This window comes from Fulmarus glacialis, unplaced genomic scaffold (genome assembly GCF_000690835.1).
Source record: "Fulmarus glacialis isolate BGI_N327 unplaced genomic scaffold, ASM69083v1 scaffold12230, whole genome shotgun sequence".
NCBI lineage: Eukaryota > Metazoa > Chordata > Aves > Procellariiformes > Procellariidae > Fulmarus > Fulmarus glacialis.
Genome location: NW_009187163.1, coordinates 10267 through 23889, shown reverse-complemented (window position 1 = coordinate 23889; position 13623 = coordinate 10267). Strand labels below are relative to the sequence as shown.

General features: G+C 40.7%; 1 protein-coding gene across 4 annotated transcripts in view; it reads left to right on the top strand.

The window, feature by feature from the left end:
* The window catches only part of CELF1 (CUGBP, Elav-like family member 1), a 44981-nt gene extending 37152 nt beyond the window's left edge, over nt 1-7829 (top strand). For 2 of the 4 annotated variants that reach the window (XM_009574130.1, XM_009574107.1), the window contains exon 13: nt 483-1470. In XM_009574130.1, the coding sequence (XP_009572425.1) occupies nt 483-610 (128 nt within the window). In that variant the 3' untranslated portion in view covers nt 611-1470. Of the gene's footprint in view, nt 1-482; nt 3611-6690 lie in introns of those variants that run through there. The other 2 variants (XM_009574115.1, XM_009574123.1) reach the window with 2 other exon arrangements.
* Nucleotides 7830-13623: the final 5794 nt, after the last annotated feature.

Here is a 13623-nt window from a genome sequence, read left to right as displayed (position 1 = left end):
GATATACAACTTTTCATCCAAGAGAGACCTAAACATAATAGTGGTACAAGTGCCACACTGCTTTGACAGCTACTTCACTCCTAACAAATATACTCCCATAATGCCAAGAGGGTGATTTCAGTCTTGTATCTTTAATGAGCTTTCATATATAGATTAACATTTTCCAGGCTTGGTTTTCTCCCAGGTATGAGTTCTTATAAAACAAACAGCAGTGCTCATTTTTGTTGGAAGACTAGAAAATGTTATTTTAATTTCCTGAGCTTTGTGTATCTTTTGGCCAAAGTTCCATACATCAGAAAGCAATGCTTTGTCTGAGAGCCTGTAGTAAGAAGTTTTTATGAAGAGTCTAAAACAGTTGTGAGCTTCTAAAAATGGCATTTCATGCAAGCCTCTCTTACCTTGTGAGTACCTGCATTTCCAATTGTGGGTAGCTGTTCTGGACAGCTTTGGCATGGTGTAATTATGTATTTTCCTTTCTTCAGGTTTTGTAAGTTACGACAATCCTGTCTCTGCACAGGCTGCCATTCAGTCAATGAACGGCTTTCAGATTGGCATGAAGCGTCTGAAAGTACAGCTCAAGCGCTCTAAGAATGACAGCAAGCCATACTGAGCACCCCTCCCCTCCGGGACTGGAGTGAGAAGGATCTTCTGGTAAGTTGGAGAGGAGCGCACTTAGTGATTCGAAGCCCTAAGGCTGTGTTTTTACAGTCCTGGAAGCTGATCCATGCCTTCTATCTGGCACATCTTCCCCTGAAGATTCGGCTGCAGCCTCTGCTGAGAATCCCACTTCGGATGGAGGACAAGTTTGTGCTTTTGTTTCCAGTGTTTTACTTTGGAGTTTAGGTGCCATATCGCTGAGGTTTTGTTTTTTTTTTTTTCCCTTATTTGAAGTTTGCTGTGTTTGTAACCAGTGTGTGTTGAGAAGGACCAATGCCAGCTCCTTGGGGGTGGGGAGGGAAGGTTAAAGGGAGCAGCAGAAACTGACACCGCACTGCCTTGGGGTGGAGAGGAGAGGAGGAAGCAGAACTGACACCACACCACCATGGGGGAGAGGAGAAGGGAAAGCAGAAATAACGCAGAACAGCTGATGAAAACAAAGATGGGGAGGGAGAACAGTCCATCCAAGTTTGGGTGAGCAAAGAACTGACTCCATGTAGTCTTTGTCATGCCCCATCCACTCTTTGAAATTCCCTTAACTGTATGCCATGGTGGGGATTTAGTAAATCATCTCTAAAGCAGGAGACAGGCTAGAAGGGTGAACACATTAACAAGCCAAAGGAAAACTGCAGTGATTTTTTTTGCTATATATAAAGTAGTGTTTATATAGCACTGTGAATGTACACAGCACTTTATAAAATTATTAGATAATGTCTCTGCCCAGAAAATTTCACTGTCCATTTACAGTTGAGTATTAATGAGATGCAGTGAATTTCTCCATATTTAAGAAAACTTATCCTATGTACTTTATCTAGGTTTTGTAGAAAGGTATAGAGAGAGACAGCTTAGTCTGTATGAATACATCTAGGACTGGAAACAAGAAACTTCTGATCCCTGGTAACCTGCAGAATTTTTGACAATTTTTCTTCTTAACAGTTCATCACATTCCCCATTTCTGTGGAATAATGTCCTTTTTACAGAGTATTACTTTGAATTCATTCTGATAAGCATAATGTAAGTGCTGTTTGTTTCTCTATTAAAATGACTGTTAACCTGAGGTACAAAGCCCAGAGTTACCCTAACATAGCTCTTGAGGCTCCTGTTTCATACATGTTCTCATAGGATTTGATTTCTCAGTCTTAACTCTGTTGCAAAGAAAACTTCCTGGTTTTTTGTTTTGTTTTGTTTTTTTAAAAAAAAACATTTGTGCAGTGATTTGGTCTAGTAATTAGGGATTTCTTTATACTGCAGTTTTCCTTTAAGGTGGTGTGTACCAGTGCAAAATAGGCTAACACAGGAGCTGTGAAACCAAAGCAGAGCATTGAGCCATTCAGTCTTACTCTGCCTTTTGGTACTAGCTGTTATCTTCTATATTGGAGCAAAATTCAACACACCCCTTCAATGAACACACACTTTTTCTGCACACTTGTGAAATTGCTAATGCGTTGCTAAGGGCCTTTGTTATGCACTGGTTTTAGGGGGCTCAAAGGATTTTTGACACTCTGGCCTGAGTTGTTTTAAGAAATCAGAGTGGAGTCCCATTTTATAACCACCAAAATCCACCTCTGTCACAAGAGGAAGTTTACAATTTTTGTGTGTCTTTAACAGAAGTTCCATTTACCTCATATTTTTCCTTTTCCTTGTTTTCTTTGTATTCCTGGTTCGTGATGCTGTTTCCCAGGGCACCAGCTAACACTGCAATCTGGGAGCCAGCTGCTAAATCATGAGTGTGTGGGTCAGACATAGGGTTGGGACTTTCTGTTCTGCTCCAGCAGGAGGAGCACTAAACCCATCAAACCTGAGATCACGTTCAGAATCCGCACCCATGTGCGGTGGTCTGTTGGGAACGTCGGGCATTCCCAGGGACTGGGTCCCCTGGGATCTCAAACCTCAGAAGTACAAGACCCGTAGCATCCAAGAAGAGCCCTTTCCATTCTTAAATTGCAAATCAAACAGTTAGTTGATGCCGGTCTGTCTATATTGATGGCAGACAGGTAAATCTATCAGTATTATTCAAATCATTTTATGATGGCAAAGGTTCAAAGGCCAGACTGCCAAATTTCCCAGTTATGCTGGCATGTGGTAGCCTTCTATGTTAATTATTTGAATCTCTCTAGAAACGTAAACATACACTTAAGTGAACCATGTACACTTGAATTCTGCACGGTGGGAAAGATGTGTCCTGGTTTTCTGAGAAAAGAGTGTTGGAGTGTGAAGGCCTCCAGGGTGATAATGGGATTTTCTTTTTTTTTAATAAATAATATACTTTTCAAAAAAAGAAAAAAAAAAAAGAAAAAAAAAACATAGTTGGGAGCAACTGCTCCAAGTGCAACCTGCTGTAATCAAGAATGTTGTTTCTATTTTTATAGAAGTTTTATACCGCTCCAGGGTGGAGAATATTTATTACCTAAATTATTTCACTGGAAAAAAAGGCCAGGGTTTTGTAGAATCCTGAATGTGATTGTTTTACACACATAATGATGTGCATGATTGAAACTACTGATTTTCAGTGGCCTGTTTGCAGCCCAGCAACTGCTAAATGGGGAAGATGAACGCTGTGAACCAGTGGAGGAGAGTACTGTGCTCTGGGGTCTCTACAGTCACTCTTACCTTCTTTGCACCCTACCCCACTGTACTATCTGAGACCTTTGTCGTGTTTTTCTTTTAACCTGATGCTCTGGCCTCTTTACTAGTCATTTCAGTTGCCCAAAATTAGATATTTTAGCTTCTGCATCCTATAGTGTGTCCTCAATACTGTAAGTTATGGATCAAGCTTGGCATTGTTGCAAATAGGTGCAACTCCTATTGACTTAAGGAGATTCACCAGTTTACACTGTGGCTTAGTTTGATCAGTGACTCCTCCCGGACATAATCACCTTAAGACTCCTAACTTGGGCTAGCTCTTGTGCCTTACTGGCATAACTATAAGTATTGCCAAAAAGAAAAAAAAAAATCTATGCAGGTTAAATTTTAAAAGATGTGATCCTCAGATGGTTTGAATCAATGCAGTTCTGCTCTTTTCAGTAGAGCTGCATCAATTTTCACCAGCTGAAGATGTTGCCCTTTTTGTGTATTTGTTTCAGATTTCCCTTTCTTGGTGTATCAATGTATATGTTGCCAAAGTTAATAAATGTATCAAGTTTGTGACTTGGGCAGATTTTTTTTCTGATAACAGAACTGATCAGGTAAAGTCAACATTTCTGTGTCTGTTTGGTGGCTGCTGGTGACTCTGGAGATTTAGGCTCTTCTTGCCTTCCAGTCTTAAGCCAGTTTTCTTCCTCACTCATTGGCAGGAAAGTCTGGGAATTGGGGGACTTGGAGCTTTTAAATTTTATTTTATTTTTAATTCCTATCATGTTCTCATTCACGTGCAAATCAAATCAGTGTCAAATACTTTATTTCCTGGATAGTAGGATAAGAGTTGGGTGAGTTCAAATAAACTGCAGAAGGATTGGCTTAAGTGGCCACATGGACAAAGTATTCTGTATGCTCATAAACCAAAGAATCTGAATTTTCTACAACAAAAGCTAGTAGGACTTCTGATGAAATGGAATTCCATATTACATGTGCCACCAGGAGGTACTTACATGTTTTTAGAAACAAGATGGAAATGGTCTATTTCATAGATTTTTTTTTTTTTTCTCAGAAGATATTTTACTAGATATGCTGTAATAAGATGAAAGTATTATGAACAATTGAAGTCTTAGTCTGATGCTACTTGGTATCAAGTACTATAGTAAACAAAATCATAGATTCTTCAGTTCCCTAGATAATCAACAGTCCAAAATAGGGTATTTCTTTGTAGTTTAGTTTTTTCTTCCAGTAGTACAAAGCTTGCATTATTAGAAAATGCCTTTGATATATAGTGATTAAATTTTAATCCTAAGCAGAATGAGGACTGGACTTCTTCAAAAGCATCTGAGACAATGATGGTGAATATATTTTAATGGTGAGGCAGTTTACTAGCTGTGGGTGCTACTACCTGGAAAATAGGTGCCTCAAAATTTCTCACTGGCAAATACATCTATAAGGAAAAAGCTTTTCATCTGAATCCTGAAAGTCACATGGCATGGTAGATTCTGCTTGTATGATAGAATTAATTAAGTGTTTCTTCTTGTTAATGGTTGTGAGTTAGGGAAGAACAGCAAGCAGAATTAAATTGTTCCTATTTCATTTGGAAATATCTAAAAGCAACTTGGATAAAGCAAACTGCAAATGAAGGGTGCAACTATGAACACGTAAAATGCTTTGAGAACTTCTTGCAAACATTTAAACATAAGGATGTTGTACATCCCTGAGCATACCTACCACAAAACATAAAACACAGAAGGCAGAATTATCACAGTTGTGAGAATAAAATAAGGACAAACTGGAATAACTTTCCCGAAGTCATTAAGTGCCTATCCAGCATCTCATGGCTCTGCTCTTGTAGGCCAGTCCTTCCTCAGGGCTTTAATCCCTCAAAATTGCTGAGTGAAATATTTGAAAAATCTCTATCAAAAAAACCGCAAACAAATCACACAAAGAATTTCTATGGTGCATGCTTAGATGTCACTTGATTTCATGCCTCTTGTTGTTTCTCATGTCTCAGTTCATGATCAATTTGCCTTTCTGGTTTAGGACTGAAACCTTACAGCTATCTGCAAACTATCTAGAGTATTTCTAGAACTATAAAAATAACTGCAAGAGTTGCATTATACTCGGTTTGCTGGAGTTGGTTTAAACTCCATACTAAGTCCTTTACCCTGAATTACAAACTATGAAGAGCAAATTAATGTCAGCAGTTCTAGTAAGTGCAGTGTTGCAGGTTTAGTGGACAACATGCTTCTCATTGCTTTGGAACTAGAATGCAACACTTGCTATTCTCAAATACAAATGCTGTAAGATAACATGCAAGTCTCTAACCAGCAGCTTTGAGATGTGCTGAAGAATAAGGCCACAAACAGGAGATAAAGGGGAGTCGGGGCAGGGGTGGGAGAGGGAGGAACAAAAAAGAAAAAACTTGCTTCCTCTTTCCCCTGCCTCCCACATTCTTCCCAAAATGTTCCTTGTCTCTCGCATCTCACAAGCTGAGGGGAGGAAACAAAGGTATTTATATCACTTAATATAAGAATTATTTTGTTTATAAACTCTTCAGGAAACACATTTTTTTCTACTCACCAAACTGGCAACAGTGACTGTAGAGCTTCTCAGAGCCCAGAATCCCCTCCTCATGAAGTCAGGGAGCTGGGGGTTGTTTATATAAAAGGTTGAGAAAGGAAAATCCCTGTGCAGGTCTAATGGTATGAAAAGTGCTCAGCTAGGACAAGTCTTAACTTGCAGTCAAGTCTTAAGGAATTCTTCTCTAATGTGTGGAGTTTTTGGTTCCACTTGCTTGTCTTGTATAATTTTCGCCCCCCTCCCCCCTTCCCCCCCCCCCCACTGTTCCAAATCACCCACACCCAGTTTCATGGGCTCCTAGGGAATGAGAAGGGACTATAGCTGAAGGAAAGAACATGGATTTCCTGGGCTACCACTGCCTAAGAACTTCCCATGTTAGGATGCAAGAAAAGTCTCAGCCGTCAAACCACCTGTGAATCCCTTGTGTCCTCTGTCTTGTCTCTCATGGTCTTAATCTCTGTGGGCAAATGTTAGCCCTGGAGCCATATTTTTTGGAGTCGGTCTCCTGGGGAGGGAGCTTGCTCTGTTCTTCTCCTAAACAGAGCTAGTGGAGACACTGGGCACAGGGCAAGGTGAATGCATGCTAATCAATGTGTCACAAGGCTGTGGAGTGCTCCACAGACTGGGTGTTGAGAGGGAAATCCAGGCCTCTGCTTCCATTTGGTTTCTGGCAGTTTGATGTTTACTTGGTGTCCTTCATGTACTTCGACTTTTACTTGTCCATCGTTGGCATGTGCTGCCCTTCCCTGTCAACTCCCTTCCCCAGGAGATCTCATTGTACAGTGCCCATTCTTGTTCTCTCTCTCCGTGTTTGGATGTACTGCTCTGTGTAACTCAGTGGGTCTCCCTCTTTCTGGTTTGTTTTTTTTCTAGATTCCTGCCGTTTGTTCATCGTTGTGCCTAAAGCATGTCGATGTGGCGTTCAAGTACATCGTCCAAATCCTTGTCTCTTCAGCTTCTCTGATGCTTGAACTCTCACCTTTGACCTTGTGTTGACCTTTGATGCTGATGTGTATTTTTATTACGTTTGTTTCTTTCTTTTTTTTTTGTTTTGGTTTTTTTTTTTGTGCTGCCAAATTGGTTTTGCTAGAAAGACTGCTGAAGGGGAATATTTAAACTTGCATTTGAATATAAAAGAATTTCTATTTTTCTAGACCTTCGTAAGATAACCACTTGATTTTGTGAATCTGATTCTTTGTAATTGTCTTCAGAGCAGCCTTGCTAGCATACCTTGTGGAGTATTTGTATTTCTGTGAACATACAGCCAATCACTTTCTAGGCTTAGTTTTTTCTGTGTGCTTAGTTTTAAAAACACAGTTTCGAAGAAAAAGTCAATTATATGGTGTGACTCAATCTTTCAGGAGACTTCCTAGTCACATTTTGCTGATCTGGTTTCTGTGCTTGAGGAGACAGCATGTGTTTTTATGAGTTCAAACTTGTGACTTGAGTGGCATCAGCAGAAAAACACTTGAACTACATTTTCTTCTGATTGTAGCTACCTTTTTGCCCTGGCATTTACTGATTTTTTTTTTTTATTATTATTATTATTATTATTATTTTTATTTTTCCCCTGCTTCCCTGTGTGATTATCAGTCTGCAGTGAAAATTTGATCAAAGTTGATGTTGTATTTTGTTAAGCCCCAGCATGCTTGGTTTTTTTGTAACTACAATCTCCTCAGCAAAATGTGATGTTTTTGTTTCAATCTTTCAAACTAAGATAGTGCCCAGAAATGTTTTGCATGTTCCCTGCTGTTTTCTTCACACCCTCGTATATATCACCTTCACCTCTCTGTTTTCTATAGTTTGTGCAAAAACTGAGCAATTTAATGGGTTTCAAAGGTATCCTTTAAATTGGTGGTTTTGGTATGACAAATATCTGATCAGAAGCCACCTGAGGGCATCTACCTGTGCACTTAGACTGTCTGCCTGACAGAGCACCTGGACCTTGTTCCATCTCCAGTGCTGTCTGAGGCTCCCAGGGGGCTTGGTTGCACTGTTCCTGTAGTGGAAGTTTTGGTGGAACGGGATAGCTGGGGAGCAGGAAGGTGGGGGAACTTCACAGTATTTCTGTTTCCAAGGTTATCTGAAGCTAGGGCTCCTTTGAAACACTCTTTATGAGCATTGTGTGTAATTTAGGGCACATTTTTGTGAAGTCCAGCCCTAGTTTAATACCATCAGCTAGACCTTGGTGGCAGGATCCTGGAAGGATATAGGTTAGCTCTTGAAATAAAGTATTTGAAATATCCCAGAGAAAGCATTTGTAAACCTGGTCCTACAACTGCTGGCTCTTTTCCCAAGTGACAAGCACAATACAACAGCCTGTGAAGCTGTTACCTGAACAGGGTACCATCCCCAGCTCTCTTCCCAAGGGCCTTAGCTGGGGAATCTCTACGGAGATTTTTTAGTTTTTGTTTAGTTTTTAATTGGGTAATGAGCTAAGCAGTTTTTCTGGCTTGCAGGATGAACTAGAACAGGTTACTGCTTTCTGGGCAGCAGGCTTCCCCTTACCCTACATACCGTCTGCACAGGTAGAAACTGGGATGTAGCTTCTAGATGAAGGCACCTGAAGAGTGTGTGCTGTGATGAAGTTTCAGTCAGAAGGAGAAGCAAGCTAGTGTAGGTATCTTAACAGTAGAAAATAATGTGAAATGAAATCCCAGGAGAAAGGGTTTTGCTGAGAAAACAAATCGTGTTTGATTGGTATAATGCAAAGATGCGATAGGATTTTTTTTTCTATCCTACTCCTGAGTTGGCTGAGGATACTATATTCTCAATAGATATTGGCTAGACTTGTGTAAGACAGTCCTTAATCTGCTTGTAAGACAGAACATGTTTGGATATGGTACATATGGGAGTGAAGCATGAGGCTGGATAAAAGAAGGATGGAGACTTGTTTATTTGGGAGGTAGAGTTGTGGGCTGGCTGCTGTTAGTCCCACAGTCTGAATGCACAGGGCTGTGTGTCAGTGGGGGCACTGATACCCTGCAGTGTATTGAGTAACTGCCAATACGTTTCTGTACATTCGCATTTGGTTCCATAAGGAACTTTGGGGAAACCTGTGGAAAAATATCTGACGAAAACCAAAATGCCAAACATTGGATGTTTCTTTCCTTTCTTCTTTCCTTTTCTTCCTTTGGTTGTTTTAATTGTTCTGTGGTGGTTTTAATGGATTTGAGACAGTGGAGCAGCAGCTGCCTTTCTGATTTTTGGCTGCTTTTTTGTGAATAATTTAAAAAGAAAATTTACATTTTGGAGACAAACCTGTGGGCTTTTTTATTGGTACAAACATTGTATTTAACACTAGGGGTTTTGTACAGTTTTTTGCCTTTTCTACTAGAAAACAATGTAAAGTGATTCACAATGTGACGAGAAAACAAATTGCCACTATGACCAAATGTAGAGTCTGTTCTGCAGTAACGGGATTTAATCAACTCGAAGTCGTGGTTCAGTCGTAGAAATGCTTTTCTTTACCTTGTTTGAGCTGTTCCTTTTTTTCTTGTTTTGATTTGCAAAACAAAATGTCTTTTTGTGTGAAATTGTGTTGTACTCTGTAGAGAATTACGGATTTTACTTTAATGGTTTAAAAAGCAGAGGAGCACGTGTTGCTTATCTGATCGCAGAGTTTGTGTAGTGGATTTAAAAATGAAAAGATTTGTTACAAGTTTGGAACGAGCGAGTATGTGTTAAAGGAATTTTCTTCCTTTTGTGTGTGTGTTTTTTTTTTTTCTTTTTGTCCCAAAGGGCAACTTAAAGTTGTTTTAATTGCACAGACACACCAACAACAAGTCATTTTGTATATGCCAAGTGTGGTACCTTCCTTTGTTTATTTGCTATTAAACTGTTTGAGAAGAGTCCTTGTGTGTTGTATTTGTGTCTTAAACTTGAGGTTCATTATGGGTCCAAGTGTGGGAAGATGAGGAGAGAGATGAGAGAACTATCTTCCAGTTTCTTAGCTGTGAGCCACAAAAATTTTCATGGCCCAATACCACTTGTTCTGGATGTACAATATAGCCCTGGATTTTTACCTTTATGTAGATGAGCTACTTGGAGTAGAAATGGAAAAGGTTTTTTGGTTGTTTAGCCTCCATTTTGTATCATTTGGCAGTCAAGTCCCCTTTAGACATTAGATACAGAAAAGCTGAGAATCTTGGATAATGCAAATATGTGATACACTGGGGATTGAGGTGTGGGCATACCCAGCCTCACAGAATTGGTGCTGCATAGCCATTTGCCTGTCCGTGCACTGTGGGTCATGGTGTTTCAAGGGCTAAATAACTTCAGCGTAACACCAGACTTCAGCTATATAGGAACAGCACGTGTGCGTGGTGGTGTGTGGGATTAGATAGGCACCAGCTCATGCTGCTCCGACGAGCCCCATACTCGCCACTGCCTCCTTACCGCTTCCAGGAACACGGCCAAGCTTGCTGAGCCTATCCTGGTTCTGCAGCGTGAAGGTATCTGCAGTCCCCAGTGCTCCTGGTCCTAGAAATACTACACAGGGAAACCCCAAATGGGTTGGGATTACTTACTAGCTCAGGTTTTGTCATAAGCGAAAGTTACCTGCTTTGCTTTTAGAACTAGGATACGTTAATCATTTGAAATAAAATGAGTTGTAAAAAAATAAGTATTTGGTGTAGGCAAAGTATAACTCATTTAGAAACTTGCCATGAGTTTGAAATTAATATTGCCTCTCTCAGAAGGAAAGTACCACAATGGCCATGACTTTGCCACATTTCTGAAAGCTCCTAAAATTCAATAATGTTACTCCTTCCTTCTGCTGTCTTGCATCTCAGAGACTGCAAGCGTTTTCAGGGCAGCTATGTTTCTCCTCCGTGTCCTTTTCCTCTGTTATCTGGCATACTCTGTTTCACCCCATTACTTCCTACATGACTGTAAATCTGAGAGCACTTGCAAGCATCGGGATTCAGTGCAGCATTCCTTTCCCTGCAGTGCACCAATTGTGAAGCGAGGCGCTGAGCCACCTGTTGCAGAGTATGCTGGGGTCCCTGCAGTTAATTTGCAGCTGTTGAGAAGGGAGGCTGGAGAGATTTCAGTTCAGATATGTCTGAGGTGAAGGATGGAGAGAAACAATTGAATCAGTAAAAGGGTTTGTTTAGGCAGGAGGGAAGACTTCCTGCTCGTACAAAATGTTGGCTAGCCTCATCTTACGCAATCAAAGCTCTGTCAGTTGCATCTTACAGAACTGATACTAGAATCCCTCTCCGTAGGTGGCTTTTTTATTTTTTGAAGGTTTTTTCTTTAATTTAAAAGGCCACCACCCATCAGTAGACATTTAAACTACAAATAAGAGCCAGTGTATTAGTCTCTGAAAATAATCAGCATTTCACATGAGGTGTTATATTTATCAACATCAATAGGAAATACACAAACCTGTAGATAAAGTCCTGATGTTGAATGTTTTAGGAGAAATTTTTTTCCTCTCGCATCCGCCTCCACCTTACACTACTTGTTTTGACTCCAGTCTCCAATCTTCCTGACTTTACCAGCCATGTTCTGCCGTCTTCATATGGCCAGGAGTCACCGTGGATACATTATGAAGAGCAATGGGGAGGAGGACAAGCAGCTCAGTGTGGTCACTCTGAAGAAGTGACTACGTGATTAGCTACGCTGCGTATATAGCTCCACTGCATCACAGGTGAGATTCCCTGATTCGGTGTTTCCATGCACCTTGCAGGCTTACTTATTTGCAGTTCCTGAGAAGAAACTGTGGATCGTTTACTGTAGAAGCCATACCTGAATCTGGTACGAACTAGAGCTATCTTGAGCCACAGACTGATGATCACTCTGCCATTACTTTCTCAAAGCAGCACAGGCAGTCAGTATCTTGGTGATTCTACCCATTTACCCCTCCCTATTTAGGCAGCCACATTGGGCTCAGAGTGGTATGTTCCATATCGGAGTATGTTTCTGTTTTTTGAAAATGACCAATTTGAGCTTTGATGGTTCTAGCCCTTATTTTACTAGGATAAGTTTTATCTCAGTAGGTGAGTTGTGAGTTGATTCTTAAGAGACTAAGCACTGTTTCATAGGAGAACTCAAAAGCAACGAAGTGCAGCGTGATCAACAAAATGCAGAACAGATCATTTCCCTCCTGTTAGAAAGGTTTTGTCAGACTGCAAGGCATCCTCTTCTCACTTTGCCTATTCTTTGTGGGACAGGACAGTGAATATTGAGGGGAGCAGTGCTTTGGTGAAGTGGTCCAAAAGCATCAGGATGAGTCTGAGCTACAGGCAGGTTACTTGTGAAAGGTTAATTTTGCAAAGTAGTCTGCTCCAGCAAAGAATGGTGTGATTTTTGTTCTCCCCCTTCTTGAGTCCTGGCTCAAGATTCTTTTATGTAGCAGACTCCAATGGTTGCTGTCCCTGGCCTCTTAGCTTCTCCAAGTCTAGAAATCTGATGGCCTCACCATTACCAGTACTTTCCATGGGGATCGGTCTTCTGCATCTTATGTCCATCCTACTACCCACCTCCAGAAGACATAAGAATTACTGCAGGGAGGAGAGACTTTTTTAAATTCGGAATCAGACTTTTATGGAAGCCCTAAAATCTACAAAGTACCTAGATAATAATTTTAATAGTGCTGCTGAAGTGATTTTTGCACATTAACCAGCTGTGCCTCAGCATTACTTTTCTTCAGCCATCTGTACATTTTTCCATAGTTTCTACTTCTGAAGTTTGAGAGTACAACAGAGTCTGTGCTGAAACATCATCTAGCACATTACCGCTCTGAAAAACAATACTAAATTAAATAATGCAAATATCATAGAGAATATAAGCTCCCAAAAGAGAATCAGTCTGATTGTAGCAAGACTTTTCTACCATTTAAAATCCTTTTCTTTTTAAAATACTTTTCTGAGGAAATTTTGGGTAAAGGTATGGATGGAATCTCTTTAAGATCATGACTGCTATGATGTAAAGCCTCTGAGTAGACTGTGGTTCCTTATTCTTTTGTGTCCTGCTTTTCTAGGGATATTACCTCAGGAAGGCTCCCTGGGTTTGTGTTTACTTACACAGCCATGACACAGGCCAGGATGGTCCAAGTGGTGGCCTGTGAGATGATTCTATCGGTATTTAGCTTTGCTTGGGGAAGAGCTGCCACCAAGTTCACATAGAAGCGGGGAAGCAGTTGGAGTCATGCCTGCTTCTGCATGTGGGTCTGTTAAAACTCTGAATTGCCTTTTCTTCTCTTTGGACTGTAAAAGGATCCTAAAACAGGTGTCTGGGACTTCTGTGTCCGAAAAACGTTAGACTTCCCTGAGGCATTCCGCCCCCCCCGCCCCAAGTTTGGTATCCTTCTTATGAAGGACAGAGTAAATCTATAGATAACCGAGACTGGGCCCATTAAAAATGCAACATATCAATGAGGGTATGAAACTTGGCTCCTAGAGGAACCAGTCTAACTTTTTCAAAGGTGTGTAGGAGAGTTAAAGCTATGTTCTAATTGGGCTAACAACCCTCTTACGCAATCAGAAGGTGCAGAAATCTGTTGCTTTGGGTCATTATTGTGATCCATCATCAAAGATCAGCAAGTTCTGGATGCAGTGCCTTTGACAACTTCTGTTGAAAACTTGGAGGACTGTCACAGGTATCCGATGGCAGTGAGGAACAGTCAGTCATGAACAAAGTTTTTCAGGATGGTTAACTTCTTGTTGTTCCTGAAATTCAGAAGTCAGTGCCATATTTGCAGCAAATTTGTGACAGAGCTGACTTGTGTCCACAGAAACAGTCCGTATTGCCATCCAAGGTCCTCAAAAGGGAGGCTGAATTTTGTGCCTGGCAAAGTAT